This window comes from Pseudonaja textilis, chromosome 8, assembly GCF_049901715.1.
Source record: "Pseudonaja textilis isolate UNSWEBS1 chromosome 8, rPseTex1.2, whole genome shotgun sequence".
NCBI lineage: Eukaryota > Metazoa > Chordata > Lepidosauria > Squamata > Elapidae > Pseudonaja > Pseudonaja textilis.
In genome coordinates, this window is record NC_141997.1 from 8261376 (window position 1) to 8284367 (window position 22992).

Here is a 22992-nt window from a genome sequence, read left to right on the forward strand (position 1 = left end):
TGAATCTGAGAATAAGAATGCTATTATGTCTAACTGCATCCACTCTCTGAGTCCTCCCTCCCAATTTCCCAGGCACTAGAATGTGGCAGTGTGGAAGCTTCTGAGGCTAATATAGCTTCAAGGCTGACAGTAGGGCCCCTCCTTCCCCCCAGTACAGCTACAGGGAAAGCTGACTTATGGCTAAATGTCACTAAGCGAAACAACAAAGGTAAAGCCATGTCAGAGCAGCCCCCAGGGATGCACCAAATCCCCAGAGAGTACCGGGACCTAGCAGATGTCTTCAGCGAAGAAGAATGCAATGGCCTACCATGCCACCACTCCACTGACTATGCCATTGAGTTTGTGCCCAAACTACCAAAGATGGACTCCATGACCCCCAAAGAAATGACAGAACTAAGAGACACAAAGTTAGCGAGGGGATTTATGCAACCAGCAAAATCAAGGGTAGCTGCTCCAGTCCAATTCAAAGAGAAGAAAGATGGGTCGATGATGCTATGTGTGGATTTTAGGGAAATTAACAGAGTTTGCATGTACCCATTTCCCCTCATGAAAGACCTGCTAGCCCATCTAGCAAAAGGAAAGGTGTTCACTAAACTAGACGTGCAAGAGGCGTACTTCCAAATGCAGATTAAGGAAGGAGACAAGTGGGAAACGTCGTTCAATTGCTTCCAATTTAAAGTAATGCTGTTTGGCCTCCAAGGAGCCACATGGGTAAAAAGGGGAGAAAGGGGAAACTTTTACTTTTAATTAGGTGAAAGCTGTGGGAACTTTTAGAGTTCGCTTTCACCAGTCATGCCAATATGACGTATCCAATAAAATGGTTCTTTGAGGAATTTTCCTGCCTCAGAGTTCTACTTTCTATGGGTACATTACTTGGAACACTGAAAGGTATATGCATATTTATTTATTTAGTCATGTTTATGTGGTGTATATTGGAGATGGAGATCCTTTGAGAGCTGTATGCAATGAACTTTAATTTTAATGTATACCGATTAGTGTACATTCACAAAATGACAATAAAGTTATTCTAAGTCTAAGTGTCAGAAGATGTTTCAAGAGAATAAAGCAGAAAAAAGACAGGGAATACCTCAAAATGTGAGCAGACTTCAACAGAATAACAGAGCTGGAATGGACTTTGAAGATCTTCTATTCCAACTCCCTGTTTAAGTAGGAAAACTTATAATATTTCAGACAAATGGTTGTCCAAGCTTTTCTTAAATATCTCCAGTGTTGGAGCATCCACAACTTTTGGAGGCAAATCATTCCACTGATTATTTATTCTGCCAGGGAATTTCTTCTTAGTTCTAGGTTGGTTCTTGATTAATTTCCATCCATTGCTTCTTGTCCTGCCTTCAGGTGCTTTGGAGAGTAGGTTGACCCTGTCTTCTTTGTGACAGTCCCTTTGATATTGGAACATTGCCATCATGTCATCCTTACTCCTTTTCATTAGATCAGCCATACCCAATCCCCACAATTGTTCGTCATATGTTTTAGCCCTCAGGCCCCTAACCATCTTTGTTGCTCTTCTCTACACTCGTTTTAGAGAACATGTTTTTTACCAAAATCTGATGCAATATTCCAAGTGTGGCCTAAACAAGGCATTATAAAGTGATAGTAACACTTCATGTGATCTTGATTCTGTCCCTCTGTTAATACAGCCTAAGATGTGTTTTTTGGCAGCTGCAGCACACTGCTGGCTCACATTTAAGTGATAGGCCACTAGGCTTCCAAAATCCCTCGCAGTTACTATTATTGAGCCAGGTACCACTATTCTATACCTGTGCATTGGGTTTTTCTTGCCTAAATGTAGAACCTTACTTTTCTCAACATTTTGTTAGGTAGAGCACAGTGTTCAAGTATCTCTCAACTGGAAGCTAAAAAGACCAAAGGAGTATCAAGATCCTTCTGTATCTTGAGCCTATCTTCTGGAGCGTTGGCCTTTCCTGCCAGCTTGGGTCATCTATAAATTTGGTGAATTCCCCTTCTATCCCCTTGTCTAAATCATTGACAAAGATATTAAAGGGTACTAGGACTAAGATAGAGACTTGGGGTACCCCACTGCATACTTTCTTCCATGAAGTTGCAGTTTCATTAAGAATTACATGTTAAGTATGGTTGGTCAGACAGTTATGAATCCATTTAGTGGTGATGCTGTCCTACCCAGATTTCTCTATCTTATCAAATAGTAGGTTGTGGTCTACTTTATCAAATGCCTTACTTAAGTCCAATTAAATTATATCAACAGCATTTCTTTGATCCACTAATTTTGTCACATTGTTAAAGAATGCAATAAGATTTGTCTGAAATAATGTGTTTTTGACCAGCCCATTTAGCTTCTGGTTATGAATTTGTCTCTAGGTGTTCTCAGATTTGTTGCTTGATAATCTCTTCCAGAATCTTCCCAGTACTTGTGTCAGACTGATAAGTCTGTAAATCCACCCCCCCTTTTTTTTGAAGATGGGAACTACATCAGTCCTTTTCCAATACTCTTGTAGTTCCCTAGTGCTTACAGGGAGGGCATACTCCAGGTTTCATATTCTAAATATCATCTCGTACAAGCTAGGAAGCACGCCTTTTCTGTGGTTATCCCTGTTCTCTGGAATAATCTCCTCTGGTATACCACAGTTTCCAACTCTTATTGCCTTTAGGAAAGCCTTCCTTCCTTCCTTCCTTCCTTCCTTCCTTCCTTCCTTCCTTCCTTCCTTCCTTCCTTCCTCCCTCCCTGCTTCCTTCCTTCCTTCCATCCATCCATCCATCCATCCATCCATCCATCCATCCATCCTTCCTTCCTGTTGGATTGAGAGAGAAAAGCTGGCTCAAAGTCACCAAACTGACTTTCATGGCTAAGGCAGGATGAATTCACAATCTCCCACTTTCTTGCTCAGTGCCTTAACCACTACGGCAAACTGGCTTTCTGGTATTATGGCTCCGAGGTATTAGGAGCCAGTTAAGTGGAGTTACCTTCTGCTGTATAATTTATATATAGTATTGTCTATTTTTTTTTCTTTTATGCCACCCAAAGTCACACTGTTTGAGTCCGGTAGTCTTAGAAATCTTTTAAATTAAAAGACTACATTAATACTAACAGCATAATAACATCTGGATGAAATACAAGAGATCCAGAACAAACAAGTATGAGTCGGGCTATACTTGTGGATTACTTTGTGGGTGCCCTGTCAGTCTCAGCTGGCAAATTGCGACAGTACCAAAGCAAAATGTTTCTTGAAGGATATTAATTTAACATCAGAGGCTCATCAGCAAGAAATTTAGAGATTCTGTAAATGCATTTTTATATTACCTTACCTTTGTAAGAATCAGCTTATAACTTCATTATTGGGCAAAAACAACAGTGGCAAGATTTTGGTAGCAGATCTACTGTAAATAAAGAATTATGGTTTTCTTTGAGAAAACAGGAAACAATTGTATATCCTAATTAGACATTTTCCAAAGTGACGCTATTGTTGAAATTCTACTCTTATTTATTATACTGTATAAGAGTAGTGGAAAGAGAAGTTAATGGCAATAATAGCAATTTTAAAGTTAAAATGTGAATTCCATTTGCTTTTATATTTTGTAAATGCTTCAAATTCTGAACTATTTCTCATCATTGCTTTTAAAATGCTACTAAATTAATAAATAATCTTACTGCAGTTTTAGATTTAAAACATATGTACATGTGCTTCATTATAACAATTATTTTTAAATATCTACTTAGGAATAAAACTGAAAGTATATCTTATTTTATCTATTCTTAATTTAGGTGAAATCTTGTTTAATAACTCTTTTGACACCTCTAAATAAATTACAACTCACACAATTGAGCCCAAAATTTCCATTGTTAAGAAATAATTTTTAAGAGAGTTTGCCCCATTTTACAGTCTTTCTTGCTATAGTTGTTAAGTGAATTACTGCAGGTGTTAAGTTAGTAACATAGTTATTAAGTAAATATTGCTTCCTGTTTGACTTTGTCACATAACTCCAGTACATTGAAACCACCATATATACGAATCAGTTGTCAAGCATCCAAATTTTGATCATGTGACCACATGGATGCCGCAATGATCGTAAATATGAAAAACGGTCATGTCACTTTTTTCAGTGTTGTTGTAACTTTGAACAGTCAGTAAACAAATGGTTGTAAGTCAAAGACTACCTATATTTAAATTAGTTTTCAGCTATTTTATTATCTAATGGTTTTCAGATGTATGATGTGTAGCATTAACTAAAAACCAGACAGAAATATTTTCTTTAAAGTAAATAAATACTTACAAATGCTGCCTTCTGTCTCAATTTGATAATATCAGACTAATACAAAATAATGTGGAAATTAAGTTTTAAAAGCATCATCATAGTATTTGTAATATTAATATTTCTTCCATGTTTCTTTAAGATTTGGAAGGGTTTGATTCCATAGTACCAGTTGCAGAGAAGCTCAGCCATCCAACTACTACAAGGCCAAAAGCCACTGGCAGAAGACCTCCGTCACAGTCATTCACATCTGTAAGTAACATCTGCATATTTTTACTTCCTTTGTGGTGTTTTTTTTTTTTTTATTCACAATACAAATAATTCAGTTTACAAGGGTAATTGGGACCAGAATTACTGTTGCTAAATAACGCTTGCATACAGCATGACATCACATGACTGAGCTGCTTAGTAACTGCAGTTCTGGCATTTTTGCTTATTTTTGTATTGTTAAGTGAAGACCACATGGATAATTAAGTAGAGAACTCATATGACTGCAACATCTGTCTTCCTACCAGTTTCCCGAATGATTTTGTTTGTGGGAAGCTGGCAGAGAATGTTGGAAATTACAATTAAATGACTGTGGCTTGCTGTGATGTTGTAATTGTGAGCTAGCTACCGAAGATCTGGATCAGAATCACATGACTACAGGGATGCTGTGGGTCATAAATCCCACTCTTTCAGTACCATCACTGAATGAATAGACCAAGGACTATTTGTAGGGATTACACTAATTTCCATCTATTATCCATCTCAAAACTGCCAAGAGTTCATGTTGTCAGTTTTCAACAATCATGATCTAAGGCAGGAGTGTCAAACTCAATTTCATTGTGGGCTACATCAGCATTGTGACTGTCCTCAGAGGGCCAGAAGGTGGGGGGACTGGTCTGGATGGTTACAGCCGACTGAGTGTGGCCCAGGGGCATGGCCAGCTCAGTATCACTCATATGGGCTGGGCACTGTTGGGGAGGCAATCCAGGAGTCTCTAGCGAGTAGAGGCGAGGGAGGCTCGTCCCACAGGAGGTGAGGTGAAGTGAGGTGATGCAGGGTGCAAGGTTGGGATGCTGCCACCTTGAGGTAATGTAGGGGGGGGGGGCTGGGGCTGGAAACCATCAGACATTGCACACTTGCCGCTTTTTGTGCTCAGGGCCCGATGTTTACCATCCCCTCAGCTGGTGCACTCTATGGCTCCAGAGCTTGCTCCACTGGGCTCGCTGTCTTAGCAGCATGCGCAGCAGCAGGCAGAAGTGTGGGGGGCAGAAGTAGGTGATGCAGACCGCTGGATGCAGACCGCTGGATGCAGACCGCTGGATGCAGACCGCTGGATGGTAGTGAGCTGATGGGAGCAATTAATAGTTGGAAGGCTCACTCACATCAGTATCTTACCACAGTCAATGTTAGTAAGCATACAGCTAATAGAAAATTATGTGCTGTGTGACTAACAGGATTATTTTTGTTTTCAGATTAATTACAACAATACTAAAATGTTATAGAGTAAGTGCATATTTTGAATACTTGAAAGTAAAAGAATATATTCTTTTATTTCCACAGTCTTCACTTTCTAGTCCTGACTTTTTTGATTCCCCAAGTCCTGAAGATGAAAAAGAAGAACAAGTTTCCTTACCACATAAAGTAGCTGAGCCATTAAAGAAAGCAAAGACTGTTACAATTTCACTTGTAAGTTACTTAGGTTACATGTAACATTCAACAAGGATGGTACCATTATGTTATTATTTTATAGACAAAAATGTTAAATGATAGCTGCCAGTTCTTTAGTGGTATTGGCCTTCATGTGCATTAGGTTCTTCCCAAGAACTTAGGATGTCTTAATATTTTAGCATACTATTTGTGTAGATCCAAATACTGCCCTTTTGTAACTGACAGATGAAAATTTTGTCAAGATGTGAATTTTCTAAGTGCCATCCAAGATTTTTTTGGTATGGCACCCAGTGTCCACTGGGACCACCACGGCCGATTTATGCTGTAATTTTTCAATTTCAATTTTCAGATTTTGATACTTTGTGATCTTCTCCGAGTCTTTGTTTTCTATTCTACTATTCTCCGCTATTTCTACATCAATTATCAACACTTTCTTCTTTTCAATCACATTTATATCTGTTGTGTTATGAGAAGACATTATAAGTCTTTGTTTGGAAATCCCTAAATGTTTTAACCTGCTCAGTTTTTACTTTTTCAACTACATGTTCCCACCAATTTTTCATTACTGGTAGACTAATATTATTGACCAGAGTGACTATTGCCTTTTTTGGCCTATGCCCAAACTTTATTTTGGTTCAAAGGGGATTATCTATTATCCACAACCTTAAAAAGATGAGGCTAAAGACAGAATTGATTTATATAGCTCAACACTGAAAAGGCATATTCAGGAGGGACTGCATCATTACTTCTTCAAGTAGACAAAACAAATTATATAGCAAGCAAAATTTTGTCTCCTAAGATATCTGAAAACAGATATTTTCTGCTCAGGTAGACATTGTTGCTTTTTTCAAATGCATAGAATCTATTCATATTGAATTCCTCTTGAGTTAAATGAGTATAGATTTCGATTTCATGCTTAGCTGGCAGGCAGATATTCCGTTTCATGTTGCAGTTATTTTTTTTCTTAAAATCTCAGTTTTTGTGTTTTATATACATTAATTTTTTCTGTAACTGGAATGATAGCTCCAGAGTATAGTAATGTAATAAGCATAGAAGGCATTATTCATTCAACTTCAGATTCCTAAAATATATTTAACATACAACAAGGAGTTTACTGGAATTGAATCTTAGAATTTATTATTGTAAAGCATGTTCTTCACTTTCATTTTACAGTTTCTTCTGTTATGATACATATAACAGTGGAATGGTAGTTCTAAAGCATCTCTTGTGTTGCAAAATGATTAACTAAATTTGGTAGCTTAAAAGAAAAACGCCAAGGCCATCCCTTAATTTTTATTTCTATGATAGTGTAGAAACAAGAATTATATTCTTTTTTCATATTCTCATTTTCCCCTTCCTTTTTGGCGTTCTTTTGAGACAGAAAAAGCAATTCAGAATGAAGTCTGTCCAACAACATTCTCATAGTTGATTGTCTGGCTTAAAATCATGCTTGCCTGTTGATAAAAGAATACTTAAAAGATTTGAGAAAATTATTCTCTTTCTTTTATGGCCATCAAACGTAGCTAAAACAAGACACAGCCGGAAAAGTATACTTTCCTGATCCAAATATATGTTTCCAAATGTTTTGTTATCTTTTTCCCAGGTGTCTGATAACAAAGCCTCTTTGCCTACAAAACCAGGAAGTTTAACAAGTGGAAGTTCTTTATCTTCATCCTTATCTTCTTCATCTATACTTCATCCAGCTTCAGGTCACAGATCAAATTCTCCTTCTTTGTTCAGTACTGAAGGAAAGCTAAAGACTGATCACTCAAGCCAAGGTGAAGCAGCTTTGGAAGAACTAAGGTCACAAGTTAAAGAGCTACGCACTATCATTGAAACAATGAAAGACCAACAGAAGTGAGTGCTCCAATGTTTTTCCTATAATATGGGTTTTTGGTATTGTTAATTCCATTAACTTTATCGGTGAACTTGTTCAGCTGTATTTTTTTCACTTAGGCTGTTAGATAAAAATGGAACTGCAGGCAAAGACTATACATTTAAGGTTTTCAAAGCTGTATCCCACAGCAATTTTTTTGTCTGTTTGTTTATTACAGTTTTGTATTATTGCCTGTATTACATTATGATTTTATGCAGCATACAAAAAGAAAACCCAAAGCTGTACTTAACTAATGCAAAGTAACCTATAAATAATACACAAAATATTAAAGGTGAAAAATAAACAAACAAATAATGATTTAATCAGTGTATTTCAGATTTTGTCATATCTCAACTTGTATCCAACATCTCTGGACAAAACTGAATGATGGAGAATGTACATTATTAAATTATATCAAATTAATATTATTTTATCATTATTGTAACTACAAGTGCAGGACTGTCAGAAAAAAAAAAAACTTTTTCCAACCTGGGATCAACTGTTTTACTTTAGAAAGTAAATTAGGCACTTTTCCCCAGCAATATTTTTATATACAGTATGTATTTAATTGCCGCATCCTCAAATGTGCTAATGTATATATCTTGTACATAATTGTTGCCATTTTTGGCTACCTAACAGCATTTGCAGCATTTTTAAGTATGAATTAGTCTTAAGGTTTAAGGCTGAATTTAAACATTGTTGATGGAATTGAAAGAAAATGAAATTTCTATTTGCCAGTTTTTCAATATGTACATAGAATTGTCCTAATTCCCATAAAACACTTAGAAATCACAAAGTTGGTTAATATTCCTATTTACTATAATTAATGGTACATGTACTCAAGAACCATGAATAGTTCAGAATGACTAAAGCAAATTTTGTATGTTTTTTACATGATCTTAAAGGGCTTTAGTGCTTATCATCATGTCTGATTAGGTTCATAATTAATTTAGCCTTTATTGAATATAGTAATAAAAATTCTAAGTTGTGATTTCTGCAGTAAATGCCAAGTACAGACTGAAATTACAGTAGAGAAATTATATTTTAGAAAAAGAAGTTAAAAAAAATTATAACTGGTATAATATAATTACATTATAACTTACATTGATAAGTATTGTTAACAATGCATGCCCCCTCCCTTCTTAAAAATATGGTCATTAAAATTTTGTGTTGTTTTTTTTTTGCTAGAAAAGAAATTAAGCAATTGCTGTCTGAATTAGATGAAGAAAAAAAGATTCGGCTACGGTTACAGGTACTTGTATATAAATGAATACATGAATCAGCTTTATAACTGAATGGATTTTTAATGAAACCTTGTATCTCATAGTCCAATAAGTGTTGTATAATATGAAACAAATTCTAATATATAGGAAAAACAGGAAATAAACAGAAAAATATATTCAGAGTATTTTCTCAACATTAACAAGTTTTACAATAGCCAAGAATATATTATCCAATTTAAGACAGTGTTTTATTCTCTTTCATCTTTATATTATTTTCTAACCAATATGGCTGTTTTCTGCACAGAGAAAATATGTAGGTGTTTTATGTATGCTTTTCTGGATAGGCAATAATAGCTTTTATAGACAGTTTGTGTGGAAAACAGAGCATGGCAAATATTTTTAAATTTTCTTTCAATGTTCCCCTTCCAAGCAGCGAACTAAAAGAGAAAAGAAAAATCTAGCCATTTATATCTTGTGTCAGATTTTCCTCTTAGTCTCTCCTAAAACTTTCAATATTTTTCTGATTTAAGTCAAACTAAAATAAATGATTTTTCCTTGTGAGTTCCTGTTTTTGATATTGTGTCAGTTTATACATATTGATTTGATTCCCTTTCTTAATAATTTCTCACATTAAATGGAAGATGAAGAATCAGCATATTGGACTGAACAGTGAATTAAGAGTCTAAATGCTTGATAAAATAATTAGTTGCATATAATTTAATCTGTGTTTCTTCTTTTTAGATGGAAATTAATGATATAAAGAAAGCTCTTCAATCAAAGTGAATTCTAGATGGATGTATTAATTCATAGTGACAGAGATTTATGCCCCAAACAAAATAACTTTGTGCCAAATGATTAAAAGATCTGCCTACATTTCTTTGTTTGGACAACTAGCACAAGGATTGAATAGCACAACACAAATTCCAGTGAAGAACAAAAATTTCTATATGATACACTTTCTTGAAATGGCACTGGTTGTGACTGAATTTTTTCTTATTGTGCTAAAATCTTCTCTGCTTCACGTTCACAGGCAAATTGAAAACTCAGGCAGTTTAGTTCATAATGGTACTATTTTAATGATATTTTCCATAAGTAAATTGTTTATCAGTTTACAAGTTTCATGAGTTTGACTTTTTAAATTGTCTTTTGTCACAAATTCTTAAAATGTTTGTATTGCATATATCCAGAAATGAATGTGGATAATGGGTGAGGGTATTTGTTTCTCTTAAAGCAGCTTAATGTGTGTTGTTTTAAATACAATTATTTATGCAATCTTATGTCCAAAAATTAACTAGAAGGTGAATCTTAAGTTGTGTACAAAGAATATATTTAAAAAGAAAAATCTGGTCTTTGCAATGATTTGTGCCTTCTTTTGCCAAACACGGATTGGAACTAGTTGTAGGCCAGATTTTAGAAATGTAGCTATCACAATGAGGCCTGTCTATCCACTAGAGGTCGGTCTTTCAGCATATTAACTGCTTCCATTTTGATCTGATTTGATTCAACTTAATGATGTAATAACCACACTGAGTTTGAGGCAGCTTTATTTTTACTAGTATTGCATATTATGATTATTCTGAGAATTCACTTTGCTTACTGTCACTCAAATGTTAAAACACCCACTTTTATCTCCACTTTTATCAGCACATCTTGGGTGAGCAGAACATGCATCATCTAAGAGCAAACAAGGATAAAATAAAAATTAACAAGAGAAAATTATATAATTATATGCGGAGAACTATGTGATATTAACCTCATTTAAACAATTAGAAGCCTGAAAATTTGGGATGAATGATTTCTATAATGGCATCTTACCAAATGACTTATGTCAAAGCAGTGTTTACATCTCTATACAAATAGTGAAGATTTCAGCTTTTAAAGGCAAAGGAATGTATATGTGTTTGCATAATATATGTGCAATCTCTGAAAAGTGCTTGTAACAAAATTATAGCTGGATTTCTTATTTTCATAGTACATTAATAGTGCAATCCTGTGCATGTGTATGGGAATGGGTTTTGTTCAGTTCAGTAAAATATATGATCAGATAATGGTATGTAAGCTTGCAGTCTGATTTCATAATCCTACTACCCTTACTACAAAATAAACATTAAAACAGTAAGACTTACATGTAAATAAGCATGCATAGGATTGCACTGAGTGTTCTTGAATAGCTGGGATATGTGTCCTGCTGAAATATCCATCTTTGGTTATATAATAGAATTCTAGTATTTATCTTTTTACAGAGCTATGAAGTTTACACAAAATATCACATGGTGACTTTATCATATCAAATATAAACATTTAATATTTATCATTTAAATATCTACATTTAAAGTTGCAAACTTCTATTTGTTATTGGATAGGAGTCTTAAAAGTATTGTCATGACACCCCAAAATGTCCTACAATTGTGTTTATTAATAGTTTCATATCAGGAAAGAACATTCAGGCTAGAGATTTAATAATGCATCCAAACACTTGTATCAGTCATGTATATTTTCTTTTATTATTGATACAAGCACACTATAAAAATGTGTCACTGTGATATCTTTCAGGATTTTAACATTACATTAGGATTTCTGTATTAAAATGACCAAATCATCTTGATGAGTGTTTTACATTGAAGCATGAAAGTAAATCACGCAACTAATTTCTTTGTCCTCACAGCATCCATGTAATAAATCAGTGTTAACCCTTGTTTTTCAAATCAAACTTGATTTCCAGTCATAACCTAGGAGTGTAGGATATTGTGCTACAACAAAGAGATCTAAGCAACGTTATAGAGTTATGATTTATAGACACTTGCTTAAATAATTAAAGTGGACAAAAGGCTGCAGAACCTTGAAATGCCCTAAGTTCATGGTCGTGGCATTTCTTTATTGGCATGCCATTCTGAATGTTTTCATGGAAATAAGTGTTTTTACATGCAAATGCATGTGTACCAAGCTGTGGAAATTGGTGGGAAAGATTACTAAACATACTGTGAGATGGAGGGCTGATGAGGCATTATTATTGCAGCAAAGAAACTATTTTCTTTTGCATCAGATATTGCTGTCCTAATGTATATTTAGGAGGAATATTTGGTTTCTTTGTGTGTCCTCATCATTCTCCCTTGGATGTAGTAATCTCTGTGTCATGGAATGTACTCGAGTGTAATTTCAACATGGCAGAAACTAAAAATATGAAATATGTTGGGCGTAATAATATATTTATTTTAAAAAATAAATTTAAATAAAGTTTTTGTCCTTGTTCTGCATGTGAAAAGCAGCCCCAACATTGCCATTCAAAACCCAAGTGCAGCGTATAACCAGGAAGAAGTTGCACTACTGCTATAATTAAGATGCCAGTGTGAAGTGGACCCTGATTGTCTGGAAGTGTCTCTTGCATGACAATAGTCACTGAGCCTGAATCTAAGGCTGAACAGGCTCTGCCCCAGTTTTCCTATTAGACTTTTCTAGTTCTCTTAGAGGTTTTCTAGCAATAAAGATGTATAGCTATTGGCTTCAACATTGTGGGAATCCAACAGGAGGACAAGCAGTGTTTCTAGTTTATATATATATTTATATATATAAAACTTGAAATCGTTTAATAGGTTTCTGATTTCATTCACTTGAAAAACTTACTGTGAATTGTTACAATATAGATTCAAAGATAGAGCCTTGAAAACTAAAATATTTTAAAATCTTATTTTAAAAGAAAAAATGAGTTCAGCGTTGATTGACCTGAAATCAGGGTTCTAATTCCTTTTTCCTCTTCCTGTTATGTTGGTAAATTGTCATTTTATAAACCTGTATTGAGAAGTCCAATGTATTGTGATTTGTAAAATAAGATTAAATGAGATTTTATGGAAATTCTTTGTTCAGTGCATTGATTTTTTTTTGGAATTGGAATATTTGTTTCACATATTTACATATGGAAAGTATTTTACAGTAAAATTATATTTTCAAGTTTTTAAAATAAGTTGTCATTTCAGACCTGGGTAAACATAATTTTGGAAAAAAAGTTTCTTTGAATTGACTAAATTGTGTTCAGAAGATAGAAAGGAGCAGTTAATGTTAGTTCCATTTAATCTTTTATTTCTTAATTTCATATTTAAATTGTTGTATTATCTAATAGAATAAAACTTTACATTGGTTTTATCACACGCAAATATTATTTTAGTTTCTCTAGATTATCTTCCACTTTTATCTTCCAGATAAAACAAGTCAAAATATTATTTTGCAATCTAAATATTGTTTCTAAGCTCAGTGTAATATGTACCTAAGCAAGTGTAACTGGACATGCAGTAACTAAGTGAAGATACCAATGAAATAGTTGTAGGTATATGAATGGAGATGAGAGATGGGTAATTGCTTAGAGAGGGAGAGAGGGAGAGATTGATTGACTAACCTATGGGCCATATCAACGTACAGGTTCAAATACATATTACCAATAAAATTTCAAACAAACAATTTAAAATGAGAGTTTTAAATAGTTATAGGATAAACTATTTAGATATCATCAGGGATTTGAGCCAAGAAAGATGGTGGTTGCTAGCAAAAGAAACATGGTGCAAGAATGATCTCAGGATTAAAAATCTGAAGCCACCCCTTTAGTTTAGCATCCAGATTGACTGAGCATTGGGAGCTTTGGGTTACGGCTGCTGCCAGATCTTATTTTTTTAAAAAACTCATCTGTGATTTGATTCTAGATGAAAGATGGACATTTTTATCATTGAGATCTGAATGACTTGGGGGGTGGGGGGGCTTTCTCCTCCTGGAAATGAGCTTGTTTGGGTTTCTGATCTGGCATCAACCATGTGTTCATGGCAGAGAGAAGAGTTGGAAAGTGTCAGAAATAGTAGTAAGTGAAGTTATTGATGCTCAGATAATATTAAACCTGTGATGCTGTCAAATGCAGGAAACAAAAATCACTTGGATACATTAATAGAATAGAAATCTTTATTATCTAAGTGTGATTGAACACACAAGGAATTTCTCTTCGGTGCATTAGCTCTCAGGGTACATAAAGATATAAGTGATGAAAGATATAAGTCATGATTATAGTAATCATAATTTCATCATGAATTATAAGATACAACACTTAGTGATAGTTATAGGATACTAAATAAGCAATCAAAATCATACTAGGAAACTAAACAATATAGATTGTAGGATACAAGCAAAAACATAGTCATATGTAGAAAAGGAGACAGGTAATAGGAAGGATGAGAAGAATAATAGTAGTACATCTTAGTAAATAGTTTGACAGTGTCGTGGGAATTAGTTGTTTAGCAGAGTGACGGGATGCAGGGAAAAACTGTCCTTGTGTCTAGTTGTTATGGTGTGCAGTGTTCTGACATTGTTTTGAGGGTAGAAATTGAAACAATTTATGTCCAGGATGTGAGGGGTCTGTAGATATTTTCGCAGCCTCTTTTTGACTCTTGCAGTATATAGGTCCTCAATGGAAGGCAAGTTGGTAGCAACTGTTTTTTTCTGCAGTTCTAATTGTCCATTGAAGTCTTTGTCTGTCTTGTTTGATTGCAGAGCCAAACCAGACAGTTATAGAGGTGCAGATGACAGACTCAATCATTCCTCTGTAGAACTGGATCAGCAGCTCCTTGGGCAGTCTGAGCTTTCTGAGTTGGCACAAAAAGAACCTTCTTTGTTGTGCTTTTTTGATGACATTTTTGATGTTAGATGTCCATTTTAAGTCTTGAGATATGATATAACTTACAAACTTGAAGGTCTCTACTATTGATATTGTGTTGTCTAGTATTGTGAGAAATAATGTAACTATTAATGTAGCAATTCTGAAAATCTGCTGAATCAATTCTCCAAATCAGTCTAGCATAATTAAGGCAGAGTCTTGAGAGTCCAAATCTCTTTAACATATTTGCCCACTATACTGGCTGAGTTGTCTTTTTTGCATGCTTCCTGTTTCCTACCCAATGCACCCAATGCATGCTAGACATTTCATCACAGACAACTAGATGTGAGGCCTTGTTTCTGCAACTGGGCTGTAGGAACAAACTGTCATGACTGTATGCATTTTCTTGCTGAAAAAATAGTATCTTTCCTGAACTGCTACCTCATTATAATGGACTTGTCAAACTTCATGCTGCTAGGGCAAATTAATTTGCCTTCTTTGGACCAATAGCTAGAGGCAGCCCTTGAGTTCACAGCCATGAACATAGTTGGTCAACACAGGAGAAAGACACTGGTTCTCTGATAAATGAGAGACAGACTATAATCTCTGTCCTCAGTATAATTGCTACCTCAAAAGGGAAGGTAAATATAGACTGATTGAGATAGCAGTAGCACGATTTTAAACTTAGAAAAAGTTATGCCACTTTTGGTCAAATAAACCAGATTTCCCACTTTTCATTTTCTTTTTGGGAAAGGATGCAGTATTTTTATCGAATTAAAATTGGCTTTCACATAATTTTACTAGCAAACCAAAAGGCTTCATTTGCAAAACTAACAGATCAATTAAATAATTCATATTAATATCATTAACCAATGCAACAATCTACTCTTTCATCACAATGGGAAGATTAAAGAGAAATCCACAAAAATAGATGAAGAAAACTAATCTTACCTTTCCACCTTTGTGAAGACAAAGAATTGAAAAAATTAACAAGTGGTTATGTCTCCCTTAATTGATTCCAAATGTTAAATAAAACTCTTGTTGATCTGTAGAGTACCATTAAAATAATGTTTTATATTTAATATTCACATATCTGAAGCTCTAATGGAAGCTAATGAATGTATTTGAAGAGAATTTGCATGAGCTGCCTTTGATGAAGTATTTCTCATAGTTCTACAATATAAGGTTGTTACTGCAGTAGTTTGATTATGGTTTGGAGGTGCAGTTTTGAATTTTTCTGAATAGGGGCAGGAAACGCCAACAGTTAAACTACTTTGTCTTTGCACCGTCATCTTTTTTGCAGCTCCAGTTTGCATCAGAAACCTATTGCAACTTCCTATTTTGAAATTGCCGGTTTTAGTAGTTTGAAAGCCATCAGGCCTAGTCAAATCTCTTTAAAGATAATAATAATAATAACGACCACATTATAAGATTCCATCGCGGGGATACCCACTAACCATTCCTAGAATAACTGAAACCGGTCTAACGACAACTGTTCATGAGGGTCAGAGGTTGGGAACAACGCACAGCGGGTGGAAAGGCAGCAGGCCTTCCTCCAGGGCTTAGGAGGAGCCGAGGCGACTTTCCTCCCCCGCCCCTTAATTGCGCCCGTACTCCGCCTCTTTTAAACCCCTCAAACTCAGCCGGGCATCAATAACCGCCGGCGCCTGGCACCGTCCGGGTGAGAGAGGCTAAACGGAGGAGGGCGAGGCAGGTGCTGACGCCAGTCCTGCTCCGAGAACCGCTTTTAGAAGCAAGGTTCTGGCAGGCGACAGCCGGCAACCTATTTCGCTTCTTAAGCGACAGGCGCGTTCCCTGAAGCTTCAGAAGCTCGGTTCCAAATAGTAGGCGAGCTGAGCTGGGCAGCGGGAGAAAGGCACCGCCTAGCGTGCCGCCGTTCTCTCCTTCCCTCCACTTTCAGCTACACGCCGGAAAAGTTGCTTCTTGCCAGGTTCGGCCGCCCCTCTCGCTTGGCGCCCTGCAGCCTTAGAAGAAGAGGACTCTAGGCGGGCGCGCGGGGTTCCGGCCCATGTAGCACCGGCTACCAGGCCCCATGGAAAACTACGTGATTAGCGGCGAGCAGCCGGGACTTAGCGGGAACGCCGAGCAGGTCAGCCCTCCGAACGGCGCCGAAGCATTTGCAGCTTCCGAAGGGACCCCGGGAGTCGTTGCTGACGGCGGCGGAGAGGCGAGCACACGCTCGCGGTCGCTCCGAGCCGTGTATGTGGTCAACGAGAATCCGAAAGGAAGCTCCGGGTCGCGAAGTCCCGAAGTTGGAGCGTTGCTGTGCTTGGTGCGAGCTTGTGAGGCCGCCGGAGCTCAGCTGACCACCGTCAACTTCGGAGAGCTGGACTTCGGCGAAACGGCCGTGCTGGACATCTTCTACGACGCGGGTGAGTAGCCGGCGGCGGGGAGAGGAGAAAGGGTAGACTTCCCAGACGCTCCGAGAGCGTTTCGGCTGTCTACGATGACAGGCAGGTCGGACTTGACTCGTAAGAGCTCTTAGGTGGGGCACCAGCTATCATGGGAAACAGCAGGTCGCGTCTCGGGTCTGCTGACTGTCACTAGATTCTTGAAAACAAGCAGGGAGAGGAGGTGGACGGGGGAAAAAAGGTTTTTCTGGGATTATTTATTTATTTATTTTTATTTGTCAATTGCTTACAAGATAATAGGTATAAGTAAAAACATAGTTATGAATACATGGATACATATAAGAAAATTTTTTAAAAATATATAAAAGAAACAATAGGACAGGGACGGTAGGCACGATTGGTGTGCACGTCCCCTGCAGACCTCTTAGGAAAGAGGTGAGGTCAATAGTAGACAGTCTAAGGTTAAAGTTTTTGGGGTTTGAGGAAGAAACCACAGAGTCGGGTAGAGTATTCCAGACATTGACCACTCTGTTGCTAAAGTCATATTTCCTGAAATCAAGTTTGGTGCGATTAACCTTGAGTTTGTATCTATTGTGTGCTCTTGTGTTGTTATGGTTGAAGCTGAAGTATTCATTAACTGGTAGGACATTGCAATGTATGATTTTATATACTATACTTAGATCGGACAGAAGACGGCGTAGTTCTGGGTTTTCTAGGTCTAGAATTTCGAGTCTGGTGGCATAAGGTATTCTGCAACGGGTAGAGGAGTGGAGAACTCTTCTTGGGAAATATTTCTGGATTTTCTCAACTGTGCTAATATCAGATACGTAATGTGGGTTCCAGACTGATGTGCTGTATTCGAGTATTGGTCTAGCAAATTTTTGTATGCTCTAGTTATTAGTGTAATATTACCAGAGAAAACTAATTAATTTACATCACTTTTAGCTCTGATCAATAATCTTGAGATTACTTTATTGATCAATAATCTTGAGATTGTAAATAAAATACAGATTGACCTATGCATGAGAGGTTCTGTCAAGAGTAACAGTAGTGGAGAAAAACGAACGTACAAGGTGTAGCTTTTCTCAACATTAAGTATCTGTAAATAAAAGCACATCCCTCCCTCACAACTATTGCATGTAAGGTTAAATTGCCATTCTGCACAGTAACACACACACACACACACACACACAAATACTAAACAGATTTTTTCTGCCTTTGAGGAGGTTTTTGCAGCCTGGGTCTGGGACTCAGTGGTGGGTTTCAAAAAATTTTACTATCAGTTCTGTGGGCATGGCTTGGTGGGCATGGCAGGGGAAGGATACTGCAAAATCCCATTCCCTCTTCACCCCACTAACCTGATTTCCACCTCCGTTCTCCTGTGTAGGGCAACAAATAAGACCCAGCCGATCAGCTGGGACTCGGGCAGAGAATAGATGGGGGTGGCACCAGTCAGAGGTGGTATTTGCCGGTTCTCTGAACTACTCAAAATTTCTGCTACCGGTTCTCCAGAACTAGTCAGAACCTGCTAAATACCACTTCTGGTCTGGGTGTCTGCAATAAAAAACTTTCTCTCCTAGGTGTTTGTGAAGAGTTGCTAACGTCGCGCAATATGTAAATAGTCTAGCCATGGCTCTCAGTTTGAAGCGCACTGAGCCATAAGCAAATCACATGGGGTACTTTGGCCTCAGCTTACATTATTTGTGAACTGTCTGTTCAGGGACTCACTAGAAAGTAAACTAGTAGGTAATAATGTAATCTTTAGCATTCCTCAGAAGTATGCTACCTGCAATAGAGATGGAGTAATGGTACTCTGGGTATGTGTGTTGTCCACAGTTCGGGTCTCAGTCTGGTGCCAAGGCCGATGAAGGATGCCAGACACGAGATGCAGGTTATTGAAGTGCTCCAACAAAAGGGGTCAAAATGCCAAGAACCCAGAACAAAGGATTAAGAAAGCTTTATACAATTTCACCAAAGCAGAAAACAGGACAAGGTGGCATAATAAGATCATTTAGTAATGATACAGCAGTTTGTTCTATTGGTCTCTAGCCATCCTTATTCCTAAACCTTGGCTAATGAATGTTGCAGGAGTTATCTAATACACATTCGATTTGCTTCAGGCCATCTCTATTCCTCTGTTCCTTTTAGCTGAGGTTTGCAGGATGTCTAACTCTTTGTTACAAAGTCTAACATGGGAAGTAAAGAAGAATATCTGTCCTCTGATCACTGCTTTCTGTTTTAAACACCTTCTCTGAATGGAGCTTGAAAGCAGTGAAGAAAGCAGTTATTATATACTGGCCTGGATTAGAAGACATGAGAATCTGAAGAATATTTGGGAAATCCTGTGCCCAGCCATAAATTATCTAGGATTGTTCAACAGACCATGCCAGAAATAAGCGAACTACATAATTGGCAAGACCATACATGAATTTAGCTCAAAAGAAGAAAGGGAAATGATTTTATATGAAGGGGAAAATTAAGTTTTGTTTCAGTTGAGCTGAATTCTTGTGACTGGACCAATTGATGGAATTTTCTTGGCATCAGTACAGGAGGATTCTTTCATGACCTTTGAAGATGTTTTCTGATTGCCCAGTCCAGTTTACAGATCTGGTATTCTGTCAAAACATTTGCTAAATCTGTCTTTGCTTCGTTTTGGGGGCCAGACAAGTTCAGTAATAGGAAAGGAAGAGTCTACTCCCTTCTCAGATAGCGCTTTGGTTCTTAATAACATACTACCACATATTGGACAGCTCAAATGCAGTGTGTAATTGGAATCGCTTCATATTTCTAAGTATGTAGCAAAATAACACATTTTATATTATGCAAAAGAATGCAAGTATACATATATATCATACCCTTTTGGGTCAGCAAGTTATAAGAAATAAAAAAGTAGAAGTAGGAGAGAAAAGAATACTAAAATTTGATTTATTCTGGAACCATTAACTGCATATTTCCATAACTTTCAATCTTTGCAAGTCTTCCTTAATTCTACCATGTCCACAGACCTTTTCATATACACCCTTTTGTTATTTAAATGTCGTACCTCTTTTTTGAACATATCTGCTTAATGAAAAATCTATTTCTCACTCTCCCTTGTCTTTTCGAGCCATGTACTTTTCCTTCATATATTTGATTTGGGATTGGCTGGTCTGTAATTAACTTTCCCCAATTCATCTGTGAAATATAATTGGAAAAGTCAGGTCAACTACTTGATTTTGACATTTCAGTTAGGAAGGAACTAAGCCATAAAATATTCTTATTCTTGAATTCTTGTGCTGCATGTACTAAAACACAGCATTAACAGATATGCAGATGGAGCTCAGCTTGAGATAAAAGTGTTAAATTGTAAAAACAACAGTGGAGATTGACATATACAAAAGCATAGACAAAGTCAATTGAAACAAACCATGGAATACTGCAATATGTTTAATTTCAGTAAAGCTGTGATGGTGAACCTATGGCATGCATGCCAGAGGTGGCACGCAGAGCCCTCTCTGTAGGCATGTGAGCCGTCACCCCAGTTCTGCTCTACCACACATGCGTGCATGCCTCCCGCTGGCCAGCTGGTCTTTGGGTCTCTGCCGCGCATGCACAGGGGGTGGGGGACATGCACTCATTGCATTTGGGGGGTTTGCACATGTACGTACGCATTTGCGCATGCACCCCCGCACTTTGGGCACTCAGTACCCAAAAGGTTAGCCATTTCTGTAGTAAAGCAAGAAAAAAATTGATTTAAGATATATGATGTATTTGTTTCATGTGAGAACCATGCAAAAAACCTCATTAGTTTTGGAATAGCAACTCTTCCTGATTTGGACTCATCATTTTTTCTGTTAATACAGAATATTTTGTTGAAAAATAATGGAAAATGTATCACCCATAATTAATAGGAGGGGTCTTCTACTCTTTCCCAACCCTATGAATGATAGAAGAAATTATGTAAAGGAACTTTCTGTATAACAACTTTCAAAAGTTAGAAATGGAACAAATTCAGTATAGTAGAAGCCAGCATAAGTTCAAACACAAACCAAATTAGATTGGATCTTGGAGCGGTGGTGGAAGAAGTCCAGAAAATACCTGGCTATTAATATTAGGCAATGGTTTAAAATGTTGTTGACCTTGACCCAGGGTAGAGTTCAGTGATGGGATCCAACTAATTTAACAACTGGTTCATCCTAAAGACTGGGTGGGCATAGCTGAGGGGAGTCATGTGACTGAGTGGGCATGGCCAACTTGATGTCATTCACTGCAAGGTGGGGCACGCAGGCAGGCCAAAGCAGTGGTGGACAGAGCCTTAGAATTACCTTTGTAAGACCATCAGCTGCAGGCTTCTCATGCTGAAAAAGACCAGCGGCTGCAGGCTTCTTGCTCTGGCAAAGCTGGCCACCTTTCAGACCCTGCTCTGGGCTTCCGCCTGCTCGACCTCTGTTCCATCTCGGGTCCTGCATCCAGCCCAGTGGTGGGATTTGCCGGTTCGCCAAACTACATAGAATCTTAACAACCAGTTCAATTGAACTGGTCCAAACCGGCTAAGCCCACTTCTGGTGGAATTGCTATTAAGAAGTTCTGCACATTTTCCCTAACTTGTTTCCTTCCAGTGGGAAAAAGGTACATGGTCAGAGATAAATATCTTGTTTCTAGACACAGCCAGTAGATTTACCTTATTTCATGTAGTAGGAATTCAGAATAGAATTACAGTCTGAAATTACATCCGTCTTCATACTGATATCATTACATTCTTGGAAAGAGTATGTGAATGTGATTTATTTCCTAGGGGAAATATATGAAAAATATTTGTCACTTGTTGAGATGGGTGGATTAAATAAATAAAATAAGAATGATGCAAAAAGTCAAGAAAATCAAATAGATAATGATAGTCTTGCGCTGTGTATTATATGGCATCAAATAAATATTGGCACCAAATGTACTCTTGACAGATAATTTTATGTGTTGCCTTCCAAATAATTGTACATGTTCAGAATAACAAGAGATAAGGTAAACATACATTACAGTTATAAGAAAGACTTCCTCCCCTTTCTGATTTTTATAGGTGACATTGTTTGGCTATACTGATGAAATAGCCAATCTTTTGATCTAAATGAGTGAAAGAAATTAGTGATTTGGTTTAATAGGTGGTAGTTTGAGCAAATTAGAAAAGCTAGATCAGAGACTAAAGTCTGACCAGAGTCACAAGGCCTATTCACCTTTAATATTGTAAGCTTATTAAGCAGAGTTTACCTTTACAGGCAAGGTCTTTAACATATTGTGGGATAATTTAATAGTTTTCCAATAGAAGAGGAGAAGGTAGAAAATGAACAGATCATCTTAAAGACAGGAAAGTAGCTAAACCAGTTCACTGTAATGTTATTGTACCATTATCCAGAGGGTGCTTTGAAGACAAAACTCAGTGTGTTTGGGTTCATATTTCTCCAGGAGGTGAGATATTAGCAATCATTTTTTCAAGGTATAGTGTCCTCTTCTACTTTTGTTTCATTCTCAATATTTGTTGCTTATGTTTTCCAGTTGTTAGGATGAGAAGGAAAAGCAGCTCCTGCAGAAGAACTAGGCAGGATGTAAGCTTTGCAAGTTCATCCAGAAGAAAATAAAAAGGCCTTTCTTATTTGCATCCATGGCTACAACCATAAAGAACTGGACCAAATTCAGTGTAGTAAAAGAAGCAAGTATAAATTCAAACACAGAATTGGGGATCTTTGGGCTTTGTAAGTTAAACAAAAACTTACAGTTCTCAGTGTATCAGGAATCAGTTGATATATTAGTGTACAATTTTATTTTATACTAGCATTTTTTATTTAATAAAAGCTTACAAGTGTAGAAAGTTACCAATGCGGTGGCTAATTTTATATTAGCATGAAGGCTGAACAGCTGGCAATGTCTTTCCTAGCCAGTACTGATAACAAATAAGGCAAATTTTTATATCACATGAAAATTAGACAATATTGTTGCAATGATTAGGGAGGACATAGATTTTTT

General features: G+C 36.9%; 2 protein-coding genes across 12 annotated transcripts in view; both read left to right on the forward strand.

Annotated features, from left to right (window-relative positions):
• SH3KBP1 (SH3 domain containing kinase binding protein 1) overlaps positions 1-12852 on the forward strand; it is a 160742-nt gene extending 147890 nt beyond the window's left edge. For all 5 annotated transcript variants that reach the window (XM_026714219.2, XM_087938245.1, XM_026714217.2 and 2 more), the window contains 5 exons: positions 4391-4500; positions 5797-5922; positions 7508-7761; positions 8969-9032; positions 9745-12852. In XM_026714219.2, the coding sequence (XP_026570004.1) occupies positions 4391-4500; positions 5797-5922; positions 7508-7761; positions 8969-9032; positions 9745-9786 (596 nt within the window). In that variant the 3' untranslated portion in view covers positions 9787-12852. The remainder of the gene's footprint in view (positions 1-4390; positions 4501-5796; positions 5923-7507; positions 7762-8968; positions 9033-9744) is intronic.
• Positions 12853-13934: 1082 nt separating this feature from the next.
• The window catches only part of MAP3K15 (mitogen-activated protein kinase kinase kinase 15), an 87136-nt gene continuing 78078 nt past the window's right edge, over positions 13935-22992 (forward strand). For 6 of the 7 annotated variants that reach the window (XR_015744531.1, XM_087938231.1, XM_026714180.2 and 3 more), the window contains exon 1: positions 13935-17022. Coding sequence is in view for 5 of the 7 variants with exons in the window: in XM_087938231.1 (XP_087794357.1) it covers positions 16683-17022 (340 nt within the window). In the remaining 2 variants the exon portion in view is untranslated. The remainder of the gene's footprint in view (positions 17023-22992) is intronic. The other variant, XM_087938236.1, reaches the window with a different exon arrangement.